The following is a 22,329-nucleotide window of genomic DNA, read 5'->3' on the forward strand; positions in this document are numbered from 1 at the left end:
TTCTTTTCGAACAACCGAGAGTGCATAACGCGTTATGAGTTGTGGTAACAAAATTTCCAGATATTTTAGAACCGAGTCTTATTGTTTTCGGGCTCCCCATGTTGCTGAAGGATGGAGGGGGGAAGGGATTCCAGGGATGTTGGCCGCTGAACTCTGGATCCGACAAGAATGGGGAGGGGGTAGGATGGTTCGCACATGTTCCAATTTCTAAAATATTTGTGCCAGGGTGATGCAGTAGAAGATGTAGAGAGCAAGGAAAAGTGGAAGAAAGGGTAGTCATATATACTTGACTTCCATAAGCCTCTGCCACCTGCCCCTTACCCAACCTCCAGTCATCGTTCCCCCGTAAGCACCCTACGACAAACACTCCAACCCCACCCTACGCTTGAACCTTCTCCTCGTCCTCAGGAACATGCTCAACCGTCGCTTCCACCTTCTCCGTCATCAACTCTTTCACACCCCTCAAACACGCCACCGCGACCAACGCCAGCACCACAAACGGAATCACGCTCGCCCAACCCAACCGGTAAGCCCTCGCATACGACCAATGGCTCGCATTCATCACCGCAGCCATGATCTCAGGCGTAGCGCCCGGCACCGTCTCTACGCCACCTTCCGCAAGAGACGCCAATAGATTAGGCACAGAGGATTCTGGAAGCCCTGCGGCGATTGCAGCAGAGGACACGTCATTCGCGTAGTGCGAATTAATTCGCCCATTCACAATTGCGGATATGACAGCTGAACCAAACGCCCCTCCGATCGCGCGGGCAGAAAACGCGAGGCCCGTAGCTGTGGAAAGGAAGGCGTGGGGAGCGGTAAATTGCACGCAAGCGACTAGTAACGTCAATGGCCCCGATTGGCCGATGCCAGAAAGAACATTGAGTCCGATTTGCGCTTTGTTCCATGTGGGTTTGATGCATGCGTAAGAGATAGTGACGACGAGGAAGATGGTAAAAGTCGCGATGAGGGGAGTTTTCATATCCTTGTATTTCGTGGCGTAGAGGGTGATTGGGATGGAGAAGACGAGGGAGGGGAGGACGTAGCTTAGTTGGCGGATGGATATGTCCCACGCGTTGTTTTCGAAGCCGAGATTGAGAACGATTTGGGGGGTGACGGAGTTCACGGCAGAGTAGAAGATCCAGCTATACATTATGAGCGGGGTTTCCTCAACACTGGAGAAGTACTTGCCCTTCAACTGCAAATGCGAATACAGAGAGAATGAAATTCTGACCATTTCGGAAGAAGACGTGAGCTACGATGCCATCATCTCTGCCCTTCCATTCTGCTCTCGTTAGCTCGTCTTCCGCTAGGGTTGGCTATTGGGAAGTCTCACCATAAAGACAGAATACGACAAGAAGCCCAAGCCCGATTCCGAGTGGAGCAGCAACATGAGGGTCAGACCACGGATAGTCTCCCCCAGCCCAATTGAGGCCAAGAAGCATGAGAGTCGCGGAGCAGATGAATAGGAATGAACCAATCGGATCACAAGCCCACACATACTCCGAGAACTTCATCTTTGGGTAGTCTGACCGCTTCTGGGGCCAATAGAACGCTAGAAGCCCGACAGATGTAGCGGCATGGAACGCGGCCTGCATCCAGAATATGTCTCTCCAGCCGCCTTGATTTGCGTTCGTTACACCTCCTGCACCCACACCGCCGACGCTGTATCAATCAGTACGAGATGTTGAAGGGGCGGCGAATTGCTTACAGACCACCCACAGCTCCCCCCAAGAATGCAAAACCATTTGCCAGTGCGCGGTACTTTAGCGGTAGAATCTCTGATGGAATGGCCTGGACAATTGAAATCGTGGCCAAAGTGATTCCAATCAAGATACCACCTCCAATGAGCATGTTCATTGAGGTTGCCTTTGCACACACCACGGCGCCCACAAAGGCGATGAGAGGCGGGATACTCGCAAGATACTTTCGGTCCAGCACATCGGAGAGCCGACCCACAAGCGGCGAGAGAACGCTTTGCATGAGGAGAGGGCCCTTGACGGGTTGGTCATGAACTTCATGCTGTATGGAAGGGATCTCACCTGGATGATCCATCCGGCTATAGCAGGCTCTCCAAGGTCGCGAATGATGAAAGCAATCAAGCTTCCTGCGGCCACGACGACATAAACTTGAGCCATAATGCTAGCAGACGTCAATGAGGGAATCGCGATAGGTGAGTAACAATCTTACGCGAAGCATGTGATGAAGACGACGAGCCACGATCTCCACGACAGATTGATATGCCTGGCATTTTCAGTTGCTTCCTGTTCTATGGGAACAATGTGGGCATCATGAGAATGAGAGTGGCCTGAATGATTGACGGCCTCAACCTGATGAACCTCGTCGTTCTTCGCGTCCATGACGAGCAACGCAATGAAATGAAACGGCAAGGAGACAAAACTCGATAATTAGAAGTCTCTCCAAGTCTACATGGCGAAGGAGAATATTTATATCAGGCTGATCACACACCCGGATGAAAGACGTGGTTCGGCAGATGAACACGAGGGACAAGGCCATCGTCCAGACCGTGCAGAGAGGATCCACTCTCTTGGGAGAAGATTTCCGGGGTGAAGCCGTGGGGCTCCATGATTTGACTGTGATTTGTGAGACGACGATGGTCGTAGTGTGCGGAGAGGTGGGACGAGCTTGCGTGCTTTGCTCCTTCTGGGCCAAGCGTCGGGAAGCTGCAAGGCTCTAACTGCCGAGTGAGGTCTGTTTGCTCTGTTTGCACTAAACACCGCGACCCTTTCCCAAACCTTTTATCCTGACTCGACTTTTCTTCATGATCCAGCGGCCTGATCATGTCATGAATACAAGCTCAGCTCAGACTGCCTCGAGCAGCGCTGAGCGGCTTGGCGTTGTTCCCCAACTCGGCCGGCTCCTGCCGCTGAAGACAAAAGATGAGGTTCGAGCCGCCCTCGAAACTTTTGACGCATACATTGTTGGAGTGCCTGAGAAGACGGCTGGGGCTGTTCTGAAGTAAACTTCCATGGTCAATTCACCACTGGCCTCTCTCTAACCTCATTCAGCGTAATTAAGAACACTTTGCCGGACTTGAAGACTGCGGACTTTCAACACCTTCGCCGCGTCGCCGGCTTTGAGTTTCTTCCTGAACACTTGCAGACAATAGTCTCCCCTGCTCAAACCCCAGAAACCCTCGATGATGACGACGTCATGCTCCAAAAGCATCTGAAGGGAAAGGTGCGATTCATTTTGATCTGCCCCGCTGCTTGTATTCAGCAGTCCGATCTCGAAGATGCTTTAGCGCGGAATCATCCCTTTGTTAAGGCCGGTATGCCGCCTAGGATTTTTACGATTCCTGTTCCGACTTTCGCACCTACCTCGCATGAGCAAGCTGCACTCTGGAGCCTAGGCTATTGGCCAATTTCCTACAAGAACTCGAATCCATACGGGCCTCATCCAAGCATCGTCTCAAGGAATACGGCAGACATTGAGAAGTTTGCAGGGACTTGGCTGGCACTGGCAGAAGCCGCCGCCCGTCAAATTAATAATATGGACTTGGGTGAGCGAATTGGTTGTGTGATTGTGAGCAAGACCGACACGACCCAAGAAATCATCACGGTGGCAGGAGACTGTCGCTGGCGATCTCCAACTGGCAAACCGATGTCAAAAGACGGACCGGGAAATGTCATGGCTCACGCCGTGCAACGGGCAATTGCTATGGTTGCCAAAAAAAGGCTAAGAGCTGCAGGGATCGACTCAGACTCCGTCTGCGATTCACCCATGTTTTGCAACTTACCAATCACCGACTTAGAGGATCAATTCTACTACCTGAACAATGCCCCGCCTAGTGGATATCTTTGTCTCGATCTGGATATATATACTACTCACGAGCCATGCGTTATGTGTTCCATGGCGATTCTGCATTCACGTTTCAGAAGATGCGTTTTCAGGCGAAGGATGCCACTAACAGGAGGAATGACTGCTGATGGCGCCAAGCCTGCAGGTGATGAGAACATTAAAGGAGGAACGAATGGGGCTGGTCTTGGACATGGTATATTCTGGCGCCCCTCGGAGCTTAATTGGAAGTTTTTGGCATGGGAGTGGGAAAACGCAGATGCGACAGACTCGGATTCACATATTGAAGATACCCTACAAGCATAGACATAGACTGTAACGATTATCACGAAGTTTCTTAGGTACGTCGCGTTCATATCTCACTTCGGCGTATATTGCCTGAGCCTGGCGTGAGCATTTCTGGAATTTGAAAATATGTCACGTGCGGTCGCGCTGCCTGGCGTGTTGTGTCGATCTCTAGTGTCAACCACCTCCAAGCCTCCAGCAATTCCCTCACGCAACCACAATGCTGCCCGACGAGCTTCTAGACCAACTAAATAAGGAATTCCCGTGCAGGGAGCTGCAGATTCGCCAGCTTTCTGCTTTGTACTCTGTAATTCGCGGTCTCTCCCTTTAAAAGCCGGTTGTTAACATCTTCTAGCAAGACTTTCCATCCCCACCCCTTCTCGTCGCACACGGCCTCACTGCAACCGGAAAGACTTCCATCATCAAAAGCTACCTCTCCGAATCCCGTCTTGCACACGCCATTGTCCATTCGCGCGAATGCATTACTGGGCGACATCTCCTCGAACGCACCGTGTCTGGCTGCCTCGATGCGCTAGCCGTCCACTACAGTGAGAATATAGATCGAAGACAGTACCTCAGGACGGAGAATATAAACGCGCTAGCAATCCACTTGCAGCGAATGCTAGAAGGACGAGGAAAGTTCGTCCTCGTGTTCGATGGAATAGACAAGCAGCGCGAAGCACCACCCACTCTACTCCCCGCTCTCGCGCGATTTGGAGAACTTGTACATGCACCCTTCCCCTTACCAATCGTCAAACACCCTTGCTAATTACTTCCTAGATCCCGAACTTAGCTATTCTACTAGTCTCAACCCTCCCACTCAGCACCGTCCTCCACCGCCCAGGCATCCCACACCTCCACTTCCCGGCCTATCCCCGCTCCTCCCTCCTCACCATTCTCTCCCTCCGCCCGTCCAAGATTTTCCTCACAGCCCCTTCCCCAGACCAGTTCCCAGACTATACCCCCGACCTTGCCGCCGAAGACGACACCTGGCTCTGGAACCGCTTCCTCGGCGCCGTCTGGGACTCGTTCTCCAAACACACGGGACGGGATCTCGTTAGCTTCCGAAACACGGCTGGGAGACTATGGCGAGAATTCGTGAGACCGGTTGTTGAAGGCCAGTTTGGCACGAGGGATTTTAGTCGGCTGATGGTGAATCGACGGCATCTTTTTCAGATTGAGGATGCGGTTTTAGACCGCATAATCTCCTGCGCATCAGAAGATACAGAAAAAATAGGTGGAGGAGCTGGAGGAAGAGGCATACCCCCAACGCCTAGCTCTACTCTACCTCTAACAAAGCAAAGGAAATTGGCAGGAACACAGCACGAGCTACCCTATTACACGAAACACCTGCTAATCTCCGCCTACCTCGCGTCCTACAATCCCTCACGAACCGATACAACATATTTCATGAAACACACTGACAAACGCAAAAACAAACGACGCGCCCATACTAACACCTCCCTCAAACCCTCAAAATCAAAGCACCGCCGTATCCCCCGCCACCTCCTAACCCCCTCTCCCTTTTCTCTCGACCGCCTACTCGCGATTTTCCGGTCCTTGTTAGAGGGGGAGGTGGCTCAGGTTGCGGATTTGGCGACCCAAATCGCGACTTTAACGAGTATGCGGTTGTTGGTGAGAGTGGGAGGCGTGGGTCAGGGAGCAGGAGATGTGTTGGAGCCGGGGGCGAGGTGGAGGGTGAATTTTGGGTGGGAGTGGGTTAGGGGGCTTGGGAGAGGAGTCGGGATTGAGGTTGGGGAGTATATTGTTGGGGGTGTTGATGGCTAGATGTGGAATAGGGTGGAGCGGGGTTAGATATGGGAAGGGGTTGGGGGGTTGACCGTGATAACGTGGTGAGAATGGATGTATTGCGTACAGGGGCTGAGGAGAAGTTGACACAGAGTATGCAGATTTAGAACACCAAGTTATGCAGCCATTCCCATCCCCAGACTATTGCCACATCCGCTCAGATGCCCTGTAGGTAAACTCCGGAAACGATCATCCTATTTCCCTACAACTCGCGACTGCTCCGGTTCAATAAGCACCCATTTCCACAGACTTCAGCACTGCAAAGCATCTCCCGCCTCACCACCTAAAACTAGTCAAACCACCTTTCCACACACTCCAAACACTAACTTCCTGATCCCTCCCACCCCCTTCCTCTTCAACAAATCTTACACACCGTGCGCGCTCAAACGACGGCTTCCGATTATGCCCGCTCCCAGCTGCGTCCCGCTCAAACACCCGCAATTCCTCCCCTGTCCGCAGGCTCCAAATAATCATCCTACCATCCTCATCGACTCCAGCGACTAGCCCAAGTCGTGCATGAACATCGAAACCGAGTTCAGGGTCGTCGACGTTAGCGTATGGGAATTGGAGTACAGGCTGAGAGGGCGTGTGCGGGTTTGTGCGCAGGGGGTCGAGGGCTATGGGGCGTTTGCGCTTACGCTTGATGTTCACTTGTCTACCGTTAGGTGGTGGAAATGATGTGCGCGTGGTTTTGCACAAGGCTGCCGGCATCCTCATATCGTACAGCATGAGCGTATCGTTGAGACCGGAACACACGAGACGCGTGAAGTCGTCTGCGGGGCGGAGACAGCTGATTGGTGACGTGTGCGTGAGGATGTGGGACGAGCCGCGGGAGCGCAAGTCATAGATGTGGATTGCGGTATCACGGCAACCGAGGGCGAGGACATTTGGAGAGAGCCAGGTGAGTGCTTGGATGTCGGTGGAGAGTTTGAGGGGTGTTGAGGGAGTCCAAGTTCCGAGTGAGCGCCGAGTGAAGAGCATTAGGGATTGAGAGGCACCTGCGGCGACGTATTCGAGTGCATTTTCCGGGACAGAGTTATCGGAGATGGAGAAGGATGGGCGGGGGGCGGACGTCCAGATTGTGCTGATGTTGCGGGGGGTGAACTGCTCTGCGACTCCGGGGCTGTCGCGTCCAGGGTCTGATAAATGGACAATGGGAGGGCGATCTCCGCCTAGAGTTGTGACTACCAAGGTACCGGATGTTGGCACGTAATTAAGGGAAGAGATCTGAGAGGTTAATCTAGACAGCATCTGTGCAAGTTTGAAGTTTTCGTACTGTATGGAAGGAGCTCGCTTGTGCTGGGGCTGGTTCCTTCTCTGCGCAGCTGTCATCAAGCGGGCATGCCTGACGCTCCCGTCCTCGCAAGCCACATATAGACAGTTGGTAACCGGGTCGATATCCCAATATCGAGGCAGTGATTCAGGCGCAAGGACGACAGGTTGAAACCCAGACGCAACAGCCGCGGACCAAGCATGTTGCGCATAGTAAGACCTCTGAGGCCGGGCACCAATTTCCCGTGCGAGGCAAGAGCGGGCAAGATATGGGAGGAACGTGTTGTGAGACCGAATCGTTTCCTTCTGTGCTTGCTTCTGTTTGTCGGCTTTTGCAGTAGCCCTCTATAATGAAATGAAGACTAGGTCAATGGAGACATACGGCGGGAAAATTTGTAGGTGTGCTGGAAAGGCGTACACATTTATGTTTTTCCTTGCTCTTTAACTTGTCTGCAGTGTAGACCGTGGTTGTCCCAGTATGGCCAGTGGTGATTCTGAAGTACTTTTTCTTGTCCTCATCTTTACAATTAGATTAGCAAGACAGCATTTCAATCAGTAGGGTAGTAACAGATTCACCAAAGTAGAAGCCAGGTATCTCTCGTCCGTCCATGGTTGCGTTCAGTCCTGAGCACAGCGCAGATATCCGGTTAGTGCCTTTACCGGTATATCGCACGAGCCGTATGTGGTGATTATGCAGTCAGACCACTGGAATCCCGAAAAGGGGTCAACAGTATTGCAGTCCATTAAGTTTCGACACGTGTTGTAGTGTTAGTGAGATGGTAGCCACGGGGATGGTGTTGATTTTGGGGATTTCCTGACGCGAGTCATGTCATGAAATTTCGTTATCGATAAGACGTCATGTTTTGACCGAGGCATGACGACAGACGTTCACAGCTGCGACATACACCTGAAGCACGTTTGCCCCTCTACCCAATCTTGCGTTTTATCTCCCTCCTGGCCTCTGTCGCTCCTTTCTCCCTTCTGCCTTGCTCATGCTCGGACGAGCATTCTCTCCAAGACACAAATACCTATCTAAATTGACGTCCCCAACATCAATGCCCCTCTCTCAAATGATGGCACACCTCTCCACAAATGGCTCCATCACAAACGGAAGCACTCACTCCTCACATACCCTCTCCTCCCTCCCCAAATCCAATATCTTCACTTCCAACCTCCCAGCAGATGCCGTCTTCGCCACTCCCGCAGACTCTCACGCCGCTCCTCGAGAAACACTCGGCCCACGCCTCGTTAAAAGCGCATTATACACGTATGTCCGACCCGAGATAACCCACTCTCCCGAATTGCTATGCGTCAGTCGTCGCGCATTACGAGACCTAGGCTTAAAGCCAGAAGAGGCAGATACAGAAGAGTTCAAGCATGTATTTGCCGGGAATAAGATTTTGACGTGGGACGAAGGGACTAAAGAAGGTATATACCCATGGGCACAATGCTATGGTGGATATCAGTTTGGGCAATGGGCAGGCCAGTTGGGTGACGGACGGGCTATATCGCTATTCGAGACTACGAATCCGGATTCTGGGACCAGGTATGAGGTCCAGTTAAAAGGAGCGGGCCGGACACCGTACTCCAGGTTTGCCGATGGGAAGGCGGTGCTGAGGAGTAGTATTCGGGAATTTGTCGTCAGCGAGTATTTGAACGCAATTGGTATTCCGACTACAAGAGCCCTAGCGTTGACGCTAGCGCGGAGGTCGAAGGTCATGCGAGAAAGGGTGGAACCAGGCGCCATCGTAACCCGATTTGCGCAGAGTTGGGTCCGGCTTGGGACCTTCGATCTCCTAAGAATGAGAAGCGATCGCGCATTAATCCGACAACTGGCCGACTACACGGCCGAACACATCTACGGAGGATGGGAAACCCTCCCCTCCAAACTCCCCCCCGGAGACGCAAACACTACTTCTACCTCAGTCAGCCCCGGCATCCCTAAAGAAACTACTGAAGGCTCAGGTGTGGAAGAAGAAAACCGTTACACGCGTCTCTATCGCGCCGTAATCCGCCGCAACGCTACTACAACAGCAGCGTGGCAAGCCTACGGCTTCATGAACGGTGTGCTTAATACAGACAACACCTCTATCCTGGGCCTGTCTATCGACTTCGGCCCCTTCGCCTTCCTGGATTCTTTCGACCCCTCCTACACACCCAACCACGACGACCACATGCTCCGCTACTCGTACCGCAACCAACCCACCATAATCTGGTGGAACCTGGTTCGTTTCGGCGAAGCGGTCGGCGAACTCATGGGCGCGGGATCTAAAGTCGACGACCCCGTATTCGCCTCACAGGGCGTCAAGCAAGAAGATGCCGATGAGCTCGTCAAACGCGCTGAGTCCATCATCGAGCGCGCAGGCGAAGAATACAAAGCCGTGTTCATGGCTGAATACAGACGTCTCATGACTTCCCGTCTCGGACTCAAAAATTTTAAAACTTCAGATTTCGAGGAATTGTTCTCGGAATTCTTGGACTGGTTGGAGGCGTACGAGTTGGATTTCCATCATGCGTTTAGGAGACTTGGATATGTCAGTCTTGCGGAATTGGAGACGGACCAAGGAAGGAGGGATGTTGCAGGTCGGTTTTTCAAGCGTGATGAAGCGCCACGGCAGGAGAGTGAGAGGAGAGAGAGGATTGCGAAGTGGCTTGAGAAATGGGCGGCGAGAGTTAGGGAGGATTGGGGGGAGGGGAGGGATGGGGAAAGGAAGATAGAGATGGAGAAGGTGAATCCAAAAGTAAGCTTCATAATCCTGAATTAAGTGCTCGCATTGGAAGACGGACCGATGCTAACAGATATTTTCGTAGTTTGTCCCTCGGTCCTGGATATTAGACGAGCTGATTGAACGCGTTGAAAAGAAAGAGGAGCGGGAGATTCTAGATCATATCATGAGGCTCAACCTGAACCCGTTTGAGGAGCATTGGGGCTGGGATGAAGCAGAGGAAGAGAGGTTCTGTGGCGATGTACCGAAGTATAAGGGGATGCTGCAGTGTTCGTGCAGCTCGTAGCGGTACAGCACATGAATAGAGGGAGATGTGTATGTATACATAGGCTGGCTACAGGGAAACGAGTAGTCCTAGAACCAAAAGGCGAATCTAGTCGACACTGTTGCGGAATAAATGTAGCATAGTGTAGGAGTGGAACACTATCCTTCTCACTAATCGAGCATGGGCCCTCGTTAATGAGGTCATGATAGCAAGTCATACCACCCCCGCCAGGCTAGCTATTCTATCTAACTGAGAGAAACGTGAATGTCGCCTCATTCAGCGAGTAAATCCATTTATCGAAGGTAGGCAGTCTATTCCGAATATCCTGCCCTACGCTGACATCGAAATCATGGGGTAACCTTGGAATATGCCAACTGACATGCCTTACGACTCCAGCCCAGGGTTCGAACAGCGCTTCTTAATATCCAAAAAAACAGACTCAAAAATCCTCCAGAGAGTGCCTCTTGGTTGTTTCTCGCTAACACCGAGAGGTCTTCTGTTGGTTGATTTTCCCATACGTTAAATAGGCTTGTGTTCTGTGATTGTGATTTTTGGGGGAAGGATCGCACTCTCATCAAGTGGTGTCTCGTCATTTTCGAATCTTAAACCTCGGCCACACGGATAGTGTCCTACGATAGGTCCTCCTCGCCTCCTCTTTCGACCAACCCTTCTGTATCAGTAATATATTTCTTCGCTAGCGGATGGCGGCGGTATCATTTCCCAAGGAGGAAGTTGTTTACACTCCTTACTGTCTTCATGAGCATCGCGTTCCTCCCAAGTCTCAAATGGTTTCCCACAGCCAAAATGACACCAGATATGCCAAGCTGGTTCCTCTCCCTGCAAATCTTCAACCCCGGTAAAGGGCGGAGCTTGGTGAGACGATGATTCTTCATGAGAATCGCGCTCTTCTCTGGTTGGAAATCCACGACGAGCAACCACACAGTCGCGATTGTGGCAGCGGAAGGGTCCGATAAAAAACATCGCTCGTTCGTGTACCCACATGTAGCGTCTTAAGCCTCGCTCGTTGGTGTATCGAAGTTCATACCACCAGTTTCCTTCTCGCCACTCACGACCTCTGATTAGTCCCCATGGGATTCCGCTACAGAGAGCACCTTCGCCGATTTGTGCCAAGGGCTAATTCGATAGTCAGTATCGGGAGGTATGGAAAGTGTGTGCATAGTAGGCTCGCTTACCTTGTCTGGGCAATGTCTTCTTGCTTCGCTAATCAGATTGCTTGCTTTCTTCTACTGCCTGTGAGAACGGCTTCCCGTTAAGTTTAATGAAACCACATACCTGAAACTCTGCGGCAAACTCTCCCACCAGCTCTTTAGGTACCTTTAATGCACTCGCAAGCAATAGTCTCTCGCGGAAAATATCCCACTTCTCGCAAGGTTCGGCGGCTTCGATATATGAGATATAACGTTTGCAATCTTCCCGGTTGGTACTGTTTTAAGCTTAGTATTAGTTGCGAATTCTAAGTCCATAGAACCTCTTACCCATCAACTAGCTCCCTCAATATCTCGACAATCTCTTTCCGCTTTTCTAGGAGAGACATTGCTCCGTGTCGTAGACTGGAGTCGTTGATGGCGGACTCTTTATGACCTGGAAGTCCGCCGGCGGTAATGCGAAACTGTGAATCACCAGGTGAACTCGGTGTGTGAGCCCTGTCGGCCTTGGAGTCCTGAGAAGGTCCCCTAGGAACCAGCTGATTCTCCTCCAGTGATGTAGCTACAAATTGTGCAGGGTCTCCTTGGTTACTTGTTGGACTTAGGCTGCCAGCTTTTTTTGGCTCAGATTCCTCTTCCTCGGTGGGTGAGCGGGTTCCAGCTTGTGGCTTAGATGCAATGTCATTTGATCTCGAGCGACTAACAAGCGCAATTGATTCTGGAGCTTGAATTGTCGAAAAGTCAATCGTATTTGCTCTCGATCCAGGGGCCGACTGAGAATTCTTAGATGTACTCAACATACCATCACGTCCCGGCGAAGACGGGGTGAATCGCATAGTAGGATCCCCAGTTTGGTCCGTCTGCGGCGTCTGAGAGACGGCACTGGAAGGCAATCTAGCCTGGTCCTCCTTTACGTCTGAGGGGTTAGTCGTCGGAAGTTCATCGTAATCTTTAGCTTCAGTCTCATCTTCGCCATCATCCCCAGAGACGCTACGGCCCTCGTCCTCGAATGTAATGGTTTTTCCGAATTCCCAGAATGGTTTTGAAGATCCATGGACCAGTGCATCATGATTTGATGCGGACTCGCCATTGCCTGGTTGCTGGCTATCCGCTCGCAAAGCGACAGGAAGGGCGAATGCGGATAGTTGCACAAGATGGAGCCCAATGTCTGACATTAGGTTGTCAAGGGTATGAGTCTCACCGCATAATTGACATTCATTAAGTACGTCCAAATTGCCACCCGAGCAGTTCTTCATGTGATCTACCAAGTCACGATGTACGCCAAATCGCGTGTCTACCTGTTGGCAACCTTCATATAGACATATGAAAGGCCGGACGTCTTGGAGCACGTGTCGCCTAACTCGGTTAGTACTATCCCATCCCTTTCATGTTAAGGATTGTGTTGCTAACATACCACCAGCTTTGTTTACTGAAAGGAGGAACCTGCCCAGAGAAAACCAGAGCGAAGTGCTTTCCGCAGTATGGGCATGATCGAACAGAATGTTTAGAGTGACTTATTTCGGGTGTTCCTAAAAAGGGCCAAACCTGGAAATCTTTGTTGGAAAATGAAAACCTGGTTTTCATGAGTTCCTGGAAAATCTTTGCATCTGCAGCCGTAGCATCCTCCCCCCTGTCAGTGGAGTGGGTATGGAGCGGGCGGCCCCATCTTGTGGCAGTATCTAGTCCCATGCCTTCCAGTCGCCGCCGCACTCTGTACCCGCGATAGTACCGCTGGATCACTCGGGCAGCGGCTGCTTGTACATTATCAAGCACTAACTTCATCCCTTGTCTAAGCGAGATAATGTGATTGACAAGACGGTCAACAAGCCAAGCTGGTGCCTTGGGAAACTTCGTTTCGACATGGTCAGCATACCACTGTCTGGTCTGAACGTCCGTAGGTTGGAAGGGGACCTCGAAGTCGCGAGATCCACTAGCCAGATCCGGCAGGTTGTCTGGGAGTTTGTGCGAGGGATGAAGTGCAGCATCCGTTTGACCTAAGTCTAACGGTTCTGAAACGTCCTCTCCAGGGGGCTTCCAGTAACAGAGTCTCCCCAGAATTGCCTCTAGCTTATTCACACTAACGGGCCTCTGGATCGTTTCATCGAAAATATCCAAGTAATCCTCCTCTTTCTTTTCCTTCCTGTATTTGGTAATGCCAGTAATGGGAGTGTTTGCGTTAGCATTTGGGCTGGTTCTAACTGTGCGTAGTGCCCTGTTGAGGATCTCATCATCATCGAGTGCAGTCTGGTCGATATCAATCATAATGACGTCGAACTTAATGCCATGCAAGAAGCCGGAAGCTTCTTTGCCATCATAGGCCGTTGTGACTCTGCAGCGTAACTTTTCGAGTAGGTGATATGTGACCGTTCGTAACGCAGGACGATCTCCACAGACGAGAACATGTAAGGGCCGAAATTCTTTATCTCTGGCTTTCGAGAACTTGTCGGTAACATCATCCCAGCTCGTTTGGTCGGTTTCCGGAATTTCCGCTCCCTCGAACTCGTCGTCTATATCTGGCAGATCTAACGTTTCTACTTCTTCTTCAAAGCCATTCTCGTTTGTCGAGCTGCTTCTAGAAGACTGCCTGCTACCTTGACTATCAGTTCCTTTTGATTCGCTTTTTCTTTTCTCCTTTGCTGAAGACTGGCTCCACCTTTCAGCCCTTCCACTGCCAGCTGTCTCATTCACTCTTGGAAGCGCAAACAGTGCCATTTGTTGTAGATGCCGGGAGACGTGACTTTTGATTCTCTTCGAATGTCGTCTGCAAAGATTGCAAGTCCCTTCGATACTTCGTGATGGTTGACGAAACATGTCCCGGATAAGGGCAAATTGCTGGTGATCGAACGTAGTATTGTGGTCGAGCTCCATGTGTTTGATGAAATCGGTCTCCATGTCGTATTCAGGGTGATGGTCAGTATTGCAGAACCATTTTGCCCGGTGATGCTGTGCTTCATGCTTGAACCATGCATCTCTGTTCTCGAAAAAGTGGTCATACAGGTCACAATCTTCGTATGTACAAATATACGGTTGGAGGTCCTCAAGGACGTGCTTCCTAAGAGATAAGATCAGTTCTGTACCGCATCTTTTATGTAATCATGACAGCGGTAATTACAGCGTATTATTACATAAAAGGGAATATGGCTAGAGTGGGGACGTTTTTTTAACCCACTTGCTGAAATCGGGCAAGATTTCAACAGAGTAGAAATTTCTGCTTGCATTATCCCTCTCATGCTACAATGTTGGCGATTTCACGCTGTGAAGTGAATGAGTATTTAACTTACTTCCACTGACGATCCGTCGTAATATTTTTCGTGATCAAGCAGTACGGACACTCGAACAAGTCCAACTCGTATCCATCCTCTCCCTTCGGCCTGGGAGGGACTTCTACAGCTAAGTCATTTCCGGCAAAGCTGGATGCCATGGATGATTTTGACTCTGCAACACTAGGCGGGTATAGCGCAGTCGAATCAAGCACAGTGTCGGAGACTATGAGCGATGTGTCGCCAGGTATTAGAGTAGTAGCTTTTGAGCGTAGAGTAAAACGACTACTTGCTACCTGACTAAGAGGGGCGTGACTCAATGTTGCCTGACTACCAACAGTTGAACGAGCTTCGCTCGGACGTCCCAAAGGTTTATCACTGGGGAATGCAGTCGATGTTACACGGGGTTGTACCCGAGAAGTATCAAGACTACTTTTGTGATCCTCTCGGTAGCGTAGAACCTGGCGTCGGCGGGTGATAGCCTTCCCTAGTCGAGTGGCTAGATCTGGGTTTAGATCCTTGAACTTGTCCACAACGTAGAGAACATCAAAATGCTGATATGATGACGAATCTAGCGACGTCTTATGCTTAAGGCGATCGAGAGGAGCTGGCTTTCGGATGGGAATTCGATATAGCGAGGCGATAGTAAACTTGATAGATTCAAGTAGCCGAGGGATTTCTGACTTTGGGGTTCTCCCAAGCGTTAAAATTGGGTTTGATGGTATATCGATGCTGGAGTGTGAGTGCAAGCCGATAGCAACGGTGGGTTGAGTGTTGCTACTTGAAACTTGTTTCTCCACCAGCACATCGCTGCGGTCAGAGTTCGAGGAAATTTCCCACGGCGACTCTTCCGATTCTTCATCGTCCTCTTCAGTAGCATCCGAAGCCGATGCTTTAGCATCATCCTCATCCTCCTCGTTATCTTCCTCTTCGAATGGTTTTCTCTCATTGCGAACGAGGCTAGCAGTACTCCTGACTTTCTCCTCCAAGGTTTTCAAGAGACCGAGCACCTGATTCTTGAAGAAAGATGCCTCTCGAAGCCGATAGTCAAGGGAAATCTCAAACCGCTTTCCAGAGTGGGCAGCACCGGTATTGCCCGCCCAGATTTTGTATTTATCGAATTCGTCATGTATCTCTTTCGGCGGGAGCTGAGCCCTGAAATCGCGGACTGGGTGATTCAAGGCACTAACAAGGTCCTCGAATGCGATCCAGCATTTCGCATGCGCTTCCGATATCAGGGTCACCATTGGTATCAGACGACGGCTTGAGGTTCTTGGAACTGAACTTAGATGTCATAAGGCTGAGGGCCGGAGTGGGGAAGCTTGTAGTTGGCTCCAGAAAGGGTAAAGCGTTTGGGGGCTAGGTCACAGGCGTACACCAGGACGAAACGCGGGGAGCTCGAGCTCGACAACCCGGATTTCAACGTCTCCACCACATTCCCATGTCGCCACCATGTCCGGCTTTGAGATTGCAGGCGTCGTGCTGGGGTCGATTCCACTCATTGTCAATGCTCTGCAGAACTATGGGGAAGGGGTGAGTTCTGGTTGCTTATCTCGCGAGGCTGTGGCCCAAGCAAAGCTAATTGTAAGGAAAGGTCGCGGTGATGAAAAATATGAAGGATTATGAGATGGTTTTCTCTGACATTCATACCTCATTCGCGGCATCTGTGGGGATTTACACAGATTCGTGCTACCAGTTGCTAAGTCCGCTCAACCTCCCAGACCGACAGATGAACGAACTGCTGGAAGGGCGGCAGATAGATGCATGGTCGAATTCGGAATTGAAGGAAGCCCTCGAGATCCGACTCGGATCAAACTGCAAGGTCTATCTGTCGTTGATGGACAAGCTGAATCGTAGGATCGTAATGTTTTGCAAGAAATTGAGGTTGAATGACGATCTGAAGGCAAGTGCTATCCATTCGCCATGTTGCACGTGACCAACAAATATCTAGCCTCCATGGATTGTACCAGACGGGTCAACCGATGAGAAAGCGCGGAAGAAATTTTTTAAGAATTCCTGGACAAGAATAAGAGGCGGGTTCGATTCAGACAAGTACGCAACCCTTCTGCAGGACATTGACCGAGACATCGACAAGATCTCCAAATTGACGTCAGGTGCCGCCCAACTCGAGCCCCTCCGCGCCGAAAAGAAGAACAAAATTCAATCGACCTACTGGCTGAATATTCGAGATCAAGCCCAGCGTCTATTTGAAAGCCTCAGCTCCCGCTTCTGCCCGTGTTCCTGTAAACAGCCTCACAAGGCAAATCTGCGACTAGATGTTCGGAGGAACCACAATACGGAAAATGAGGCCGTTCGATTTGCATTTTTGTTTACCTTTGAGAAGTCTGGATGTGTCCCGAAAGCTCTACCTTGGGATTGGAGAGATGTTGAGATTGAAGCTTCTCAATGTCTTAGCACTCAGTCAGTAGCTCGGTTTTCATGGTGAACCTTCAGCTAACGAAATGAAGACCACCTACAGCTCCTAGCCCGGCTTATGCAGCAGGCGGGACGAAAAAGACCGCCCGATTTGCCCCATCCATAACCGTCTCACCAACGCAGCCTAATTCTCGCTCACCTTCGCCATCCTTAGCTTCGAAGATAGACAATCTTTGCAAGGCCCTCATGAATGGATATCAATCTGGATGCTGTCTTGGCTTCCTTGAAGATCAGCCTTGGCAACACCACATATACTCCGTCTCCGGGCCTGATACTGGCAATCAAATCTGCGAGGCAGCCTCGTTAAAAGAGCTCATCTGCAGCCCCAAATCACTGGCAACAAGACAAAAGTGCGAGTGTCTTTTTCTTACGCACCTCACGAGACTGACATCAATAGATGCACCTTGGCGCTAACTCTTGCGTCCGCTGTCCTTCAACTTCACGACACTCCTTGGCTACCACGAAGTTGGGACACCAAAGACATCTTTATTCTTAAAAGCCGTACAGGCGCCACAATATCCTCCCATTTCTACGTCTCGCGCACGTTTGACTCATCTGCTTCGAGCCAAGCTGCCAGCAAGCGACGCCGCTGCGTTAAGAACGAGATGATCTTTGCACTCGGTGTCGCCCTTCTGGAACTGACACACGGCTGTCCTCTCCTCTCGCTCAAAGAACCCGAAGACCTCAATGAGTTCGGACAGGAGGATATCATGACCGAGGTATCTATTGCGACTAGATTAGCGGACGAGATCAACGACCTCGAATCGGAAAATTATGCAAAGGCAGTGCTGCGGTGTGTGAGGTGCAACTTCGATACCTTTACTTACGATTTTGAAGATAGAGAGTTCAGGGAGAAGTTCTATGAAGGGGTTGTGGTTCCGTTGCAGCTCGACTATGAGTATGCTACTGGTAGGAAAATATGAGTCCGATCTTTCGAATACCCGCAAGTTACAGAGTCTACACACAAGATCCTTTTTGACTCCTTGTGCTCTTGAAGATTCGCACTGCGTCTAACCTTATCTGAGATTGTTGACGTCTGAAATTACTGCTAATTCCACTCAGATACGACGTTTCTTCAGATGCAAGTCTACTAGCCTTCTCGCCTAATATGAGACATGACATTGGGTTTAGTTCAGGGCAGAATGTTGAAACCTGTTAATATTTTCTATAATTCCAACAATTGGTTTAACAGATAGACTCTGCTGTAATCACATCTGGTGTTGTGCGATACCTTGCTGTACCCTATACCCTCTGTGCCAGGATTATATGGAACATATTTGTAATATACCTAAAAGGAATGGAATGGTCTCTAGGCATGACACAACACAAGAATCCAAACGAAGAGCCTCTCGACACCCTAAATGCGTCGTTGGACCAATGAGATACAAATATCTAGTGCAACTCTAGGTTGTGGGTCTGCGATATCTACCAGGATCGCTATGCAACTGGGGTGCTAAACACGTACATCACATATCCTCTTGCGGGAAGCACCGAGAGATTAGTGGACTGACGGAAATATGCAGACGGCCCAGACAACTTTCAGTCCTACCTTAACAATGTTCCCAAAAATGGCTATTAATGGCTAGAAGTCATACTCAAGCACAATCAGTACTACGCCATCATCGCTGACTGGAGCGGAAAGACATCTGCTTGCAAATACCATTGTAACTTTCTAGAGTGTATCCGGTATAGGTAGACAAATCCCTAGTCCGGGCTAAGGCTGCTTAGTATACCAGGTCGCGAGTGAATCCGAGATGGAGTATTTCAACAAGAAGTAAGAAAAGCCTCGTGGGGCTGGAATCTAGCGGGTGCATCTGTAAATTCTTACGAAGAGGGGTCAAGACTGTCTCACTTTAAATACAGTGACCTTATCATGAAGGCAAGTGAGAAGGTAAGAGAGAGCTACAGGAAAGATAGTGGAGGCCTGACGGAGGCCCTCTAGCGAAGGCGGAGCAGAAGGCAGAACTGTAGTCAATGACACCAAAGCTCCGTCCAATCCGATCCTCTTAACCCCTAATTGAGATAGACCTGGTTGAAGAGAGTTGTTACCCTCCTCCTAACAACCTATCTAATTCTAGCAACGTATTTAACTAACCAACTCTCTCCAGAGACTGTCCCATGATAGGGAATACATTAGACTGTAATACATAATTAAACCCTGATATTTCCTCTTTAAATCCAGTAATGTTTTTGATATGTTCAGTAGTGTGCGATAGAAAGCTGTGTGAGAGGATAGATGGCGTGTGGCGAGATAGACGCGGTGAATAAATGATGAATGAGTACTCAAGCTGCAGAGTGCGACGGCATTCCTAGTGAACATATCCTTCTCTTCAGTCTAGATTCACCGCCACTCAACCTCTCAATTATGCTTAGTTAAGAACCATCCATCCGCCAGCTAAGAGGTGAGGACTCTCAGCCTGACCAATAAAACCGGCGAACACGTGAATGAGTCGTGCTAACGAATCACCCATCGGCCCTTTTCCGTGCCGAGGCCCTCCAAGTCGAGAGAGCCCACCCCGACGACTTCTCCACCAGACGGCTCCACATCGCATTTCGCCATGCACGACGTCTACACCCTTTGTCGCGCTATCACTTCCCCTTCGCATATCTGCTATCGTCAGCCTTTTTATTCGTATTGCGACACCAACGGATGAAGCTAGCACTTGTTGAGAAGGATAGGAGATAGACTGGCACTTGTGATGTCAGATTCTGTGGGTATGTCTGATGGGTGGACGCGCCCGATGTACCTGCACTCTTTTTGAGGATTGTGGGGCAGATGCTAATGGTTTGGTTATGGCAGATCGCGTCTTTAGTCATGCCCTCAACACTGTCAATAAGATCCGCACCGGATCGCAGAAACCTCCCTCGGCGATACGACTAAAGCTCTATGGCTTATACAAACAAGCAATGGGTGCATAACCCGTCCCCGGCCTACTTTTCGGAAGTTCTAACAAAGGATACAGAAGGGGATGTTGACGGCATCATGGAACGATCCGAAGGCAGCGGCGAAGAAGCGCATCGAGCGCAAGAGAAATGGTAGCACCAACCCCCGCGATAGCTTGGCCAAATACTAAAGTATGACAGGGACGCGTGGAAACAACAAAACGGGCTCTCGCGCACAGAAGCCAAGCGTCGCTACATCACCACTGTCATAGACACCATGCACAAGTATGCGTCCCCGAGTCCGGACTCCCGCGAGCTCGTCGCTGAACTGGAATTCGTCTGGGACCAGGTCAAGTCGAATGTGCCATCCTCGTCATCCTCGTCGCCGCTGCAAACACTAGGGAGTATGGGACTGCATATGCCGCCGAACTACCCGCAACTAGGGACGTCTGGCGCGTCGCGGATGTTCAGAGATAAACAGGACACAGAAGACGCGCCGTTGCAGATCCGTAGTCCGATGTCGCAATCGGAAGAAGACGAGCTGGAAGAAGAGCAAGGCGAAGAATTCGTTGACGCCCAGGACTCGCAATACAACCCCAACACCGAAGGCGAAGGCGAAGCCGAGGACGCCGGCGTGCAAACCGACCTCGGTGCCCAAGACCCTTCGTCCTCGAAAGTGCTCATCAAACCTCCATCCCTACCCCCCGAAACCCCTCTTGACCAGAAATGGCGCAAAAGAGTGGAACAAGCGCTGGTCAGGATGACAGCTGAAGTCGCCGCGCTACGGGAGCAGTTGGAATCGCAGCGCCTGTTTAGCCATGGCCGCCGGTATAGATTCTTTCGGTGGCTGTTACGGTTCATGTGGGGCGCTTTGAAACATGTTGCCGTTGATATTGTTATACTGGGTTTAATACTCCTCTGGATGCGGCGGAAGAAGGATAGAAGACTTGAAGGTGCTATGAGAGTGCTGTTGGGAGATGCGGTGGCCCAGGTGCAGAAGGTTGGGGGGAAGCAGATTGGGAAGATGCATTTGCCGGGGTTGGGGGGAAAGAAGGTGAATCCGAGCTAGGCCATGAAAATGGGGCGAGGAAGGCTTCTAGGTTTTGTTGGATCTATAGTGGGCATAGGTTGCGATGTGGTATGATATCAATGGACACTAGGAAGTATGATTCATGTTGTACGATTTAGATTATCAAGCGATACGCTGTTGGTGGATATAGAGCTTGAGTCGCATACTCTGTTGACGCGAACAGAGTGTCTTGCCACTACGCAAGTTTTCTCAAGGTCTCGGACTAACTGCTTGACAACTTGACATGTTCTTTTCTCAGTGGATATCATCAACCACTACGCCTAACTTCTGCCGGCTAGTAGTGCTCAGTGATGAAGTGCATGATGTACCAGATGGAATTACGCTACGCAACATCTCTCGTCCTCAGCCTAACCCTAGTCTTTAACTCCTAACATGGTCGAGTGAGATACTGGTTTTGGAGGTATTAGTGAATCGATGGTTGGTATTGAGAAAGCCATTCTTGTCTGCCTGTGTACTTGCTAGTCGTCCAAGCCAACATGCAAATGTGACATTTTGGTATTGCAACAGCTAGTTCCAAACCATGCAAAAAATTCTCCCTTTTATTCTGCGCAGCACTGGAGATTGGAGGTCTGTGGTCTTCTGGAGGAGGCCAGGAAGTTGCTTTTATATCGTAGGAAGGGGAGTGTGGGGGTGAGTGCCTGGCGAGTGTATCACTTATGATTCTTTGGCTTTGGGAGTTTGCCTAGATGTACGTGGTAGGTCTTACATGTTTCTGTATTTGCGGGGTCTGAGTCGCATTCTAATATACTTCAATGCCAGCAGTTTCTCGATTTCCGAAGATTTTGTAGAGTGGCGATGACAGTGTGCATCTTCATTCACCGAGTCAAGAACGCATCTCCACCATCAATACTCAGGCGGTCAACCATTCACCTCCAAAGTAGTCTCAATGTGCCAGGAACTCCGCACGACCGAGCAGATATTGCTCTCCCTCGTTCAACATTTGGACCTCCCCATCATATCTTAGTTGCTGATCGCCGACAAATGATACAGGTCATAGGAATCATAGATTGCTTCTTTTTGGGAAGAGAAAAGTCCAACAAGCATTCTTCTCGATGCACTTATTTTCAGTATCCTCCGTGCAGAGAAGTGGGTACAGGGCTTCGAGTTGGAAAAGATTGGAGGCGTGAGATGAGCACGTTTCTAGCAAAGATAATAAAAGGTAGTTAGATGACCTTCCAAGACTTCATCTCACGAATGGTGGAATAGTCAGGGAACCGTGCTAGATATCGGAATTTGGTCACCGAACATGCCCAGTTCACACCGTCTCTCGGATAATGCGATGCTCGAAGGAGGGCTTGAGGCGATGCTGTAGGTATAAAGC

At 50.3% G+C, this 22,329-nt stretch overlaps 8 protein-coding genes across 8 annotated transcripts; 4 read left to right on the plus strand and 4 right to left on the minus strand.

The window, feature by feature from the left end:
- Positions 1-305: 305 nt before the first annotated feature.
- On the minus strand, positions 306-2,397 carry BDR25DRAFT_296584 (MFS general substrate transporter). Its single transcript, XM_033688937.1, has 6 exons — positions 2,188-2,397; positions 2,040-2,139; positions 1,709-1,992; positions 1,334-1,662; positions 1,189-1,282; positions 306-1,142 (listed from the first exon to the last, which is right to left on the minus strand). Exons 1-6 carry the CDS (start codon positions 2,355-2,357, stop codon positions 380-382), a joined length of 1,740 nt encoding a protein of 579 aa, XP_033541470.1. The 5' UTR covers positions 2,358-2,397; the 3' UTR covers positions 306-379.
- A 352-nt stretch (positions 2,398-2,749) lies between these two features.
- On the plus strand, positions 2,750-4,116 carry BDR25DRAFT_271648 (cytidine deaminase-like protein; the record flags this gene model as incomplete). Its single annotated transcript, XM_033687267.1, has 2 exons — positions 2,750-2,976; positions 3,027-4,116. Coding segments are annotated over exons 1-2 (1,287 nt in total), but the record flags the coding sequence as incomplete, so codon positions are not given.
- Positions 4,117-6,186: 2,070 nt separating this feature from the next.
- On the minus strand, positions 6,187-7,792 carry BDR25DRAFT_296593 (uncharacterized protein; the record flags this gene model as incomplete). The annotated part of the gene is made up of 3 exons (XM_033688938.1): positions 6,187-7,527; positions 7,601-7,701; positions 7,759-7,792. The coding sequence occupies 3 exons, from the start codon at positions 7,790-7,792 to the stop codon at positions 6,187-6,189; spliced, it is 1,476 nt and encodes a 491-aa protein (XP_033541472.1).
- A 463-nt stretch (positions 7,793-8,255) lies between these two features.
- BDR25DRAFT_241949 (UPF0061-domain-containing protein) lies at positions 8,256-10,194 on the plus strand (the record flags this gene model as incomplete). The annotated part of the gene is made up of 2 exons (XM_033685769.1): positions 8,256-9,923; positions 9,994-10,194. The coding sequence occupies 2 exons, from the start codon at positions 8,256-8,258 to the stop codon at positions 10,192-10,194; spliced, it is 1,869 nt and encodes a 622-aa protein (XP_033541473.1).
- Positions 10,195-14,030: 3,836 nt separating this feature from the next.
- On the minus strand, positions 14,031-15,846 carry BDR25DRAFT_296597 (uncharacterized protein; the record flags this gene model as incomplete). Its single annotated transcript, XM_033688939.1, has 4 exons — positions 14,031-14,391; positions 14,621-14,895; positions 15,013-15,292; positions 15,446-15,846. Coding segments are annotated over 4 exons (1,317 nt in total), but the record flags the coding sequence as incomplete, so codon positions are not given.
- Positions 15,847-16,020: 174 nt separating this feature from the next.
- BDR25DRAFT_307145 (uncharacterized protein) lies at positions 16,021-18,141 on the plus strand. The gene is made up of 5 exons (XM_033690785.1): positions 16,021-16,132; positions 16,194-16,502; positions 16,551-17,020; positions 17,068-17,385; positions 17,433-18,141. Exons 1-5 carry the CDS (start codon positions 16,052-16,054, stop codon positions 17,956-17,958), a joined length of 1,704 nt encoding a protein of 567 aa, XP_033541475.1. The 5' UTR covers positions 16,021-16,051; the 3' UTR covers positions 17,959-18,141.
- A 331-nt stretch (positions 18,142-18,472) lies between these two features.
- On the minus strand, positions 18,473-19,641 carry BDR25DRAFT_361467 (uncharacterized protein; the record flags this gene model as incomplete). The annotated part of the gene is made up of 7 exons (XM_033696421.1): positions 18,473-18,512; positions 18,547-18,607; positions 18,666-18,739; positions 18,769-18,836; positions 18,888-19,091; positions 19,131-19,370; positions 19,417-19,641. The coding sequence occupies 7 exons, from the start codon at positions 19,639-19,641 to the stop codon at positions 18,473-18,475; spliced, it is 912 nt and encodes a 303-aa protein (XP_033541476.1).
- Positions 19,557-21,152, plus strand: BDR25DRAFT_296599 (uncharacterized protein). Its single transcript, XM_033688940.1, has 4 exons — positions 19,557-19,750; positions 19,836-19,946; positions 19,999-20,071; positions 20,120-21,152. The coding sequence occupies exons 1-4, from the start codon at positions 19,735-19,737 to the stop codon at positions 20,985-20,987; spliced, it is 1,068 nt and encodes a 355-aa protein (XP_033541477.1). The 5' UTR covers positions 19,557-19,734; the 3' UTR covers positions 20,988-21,152.
- Positions 21,153-22,329: the final 1,177 nt, after the last annotated feature.

Source organism: Lindgomyces ingoldianus (genome assembly GCF_010093535.1).
Source record: "Lindgomyces ingoldianus strain ATCC 200398 unplaced genomic scaffold BDR25scaffold_44, whole genome shotgun sequence".
NCBI classification, from domain to species: domain Eukaryota; kingdom Fungi; phylum Ascomycota; class Dothideomycetes; order Pleosporales; family Lindgomycetaceae; genus Lindgomyces; species Lindgomyces ingoldianus.

Excerpts from the sequence above, each read along its gene's own strand:
- BDR25DRAFT_307145 (XM_033690785.1), top strand. The coding sequence starts at position 16,052 with ATGTCCGGCTTTGAGATTGCAGGCGTCGTGCTGGGGTCGATTCCACTC. Across the intron at positions 16,133-16,193 it reads TGCAGAACTATGGGGAAGGG|GTCGCGGTGATGAAAAATAT; the intron begins GTGAGTTCTGGT and ends TTGTAAGGAAAG. Across the intron at positions 16,503-16,550 it reads GGTTGAATGACGATCTGAAG|CCTCCATGGATTGTACCAGA; the intron begins GCAAGTGCTATC and ends ACAAATATCTAG.
- BDR25DRAFT_296584 (XM_033688937.1), bottom strand. The coding sequence starts at position 2,357 with ATGGACGCGAAGAACGACGAGGTTCATCAGGTTGAGGCCGTCAATCAT. Across the intron at positions 1,993-2,039 it reads TAGCCGGATGGATCATCCAG|GGCCCTCTCCTCATGCAAAG; the intron begins GTGAGATCCCTT and ends CAACCCGTCAAG. Across the intron at positions 1,283-1,333 it reads TGTCGTATTCTGTCTTTATG|AATGGAAGGGCAGAGATGAT; the intron begins GTGAGACTTCCC and ends TAACGAGAGCAG.
- BDR25DRAFT_296599 (XM_033688940.1), top strand. Across the intron at positions 19,947-19,998 it reads CTTATACAAACAAGCAATGG|AAGGGGATGTTGACGGCATC; the intron begins GTGCATAACCCG and ends CAAAGGATACAG. Across the intron at positions 20,072-20,119 it reads CATCGAGCGCAAGAGAAATG|GGACGCGTGGAAACAACAAA; the intron begins GTAGCACCAACC and ends AAAGTATGACAG.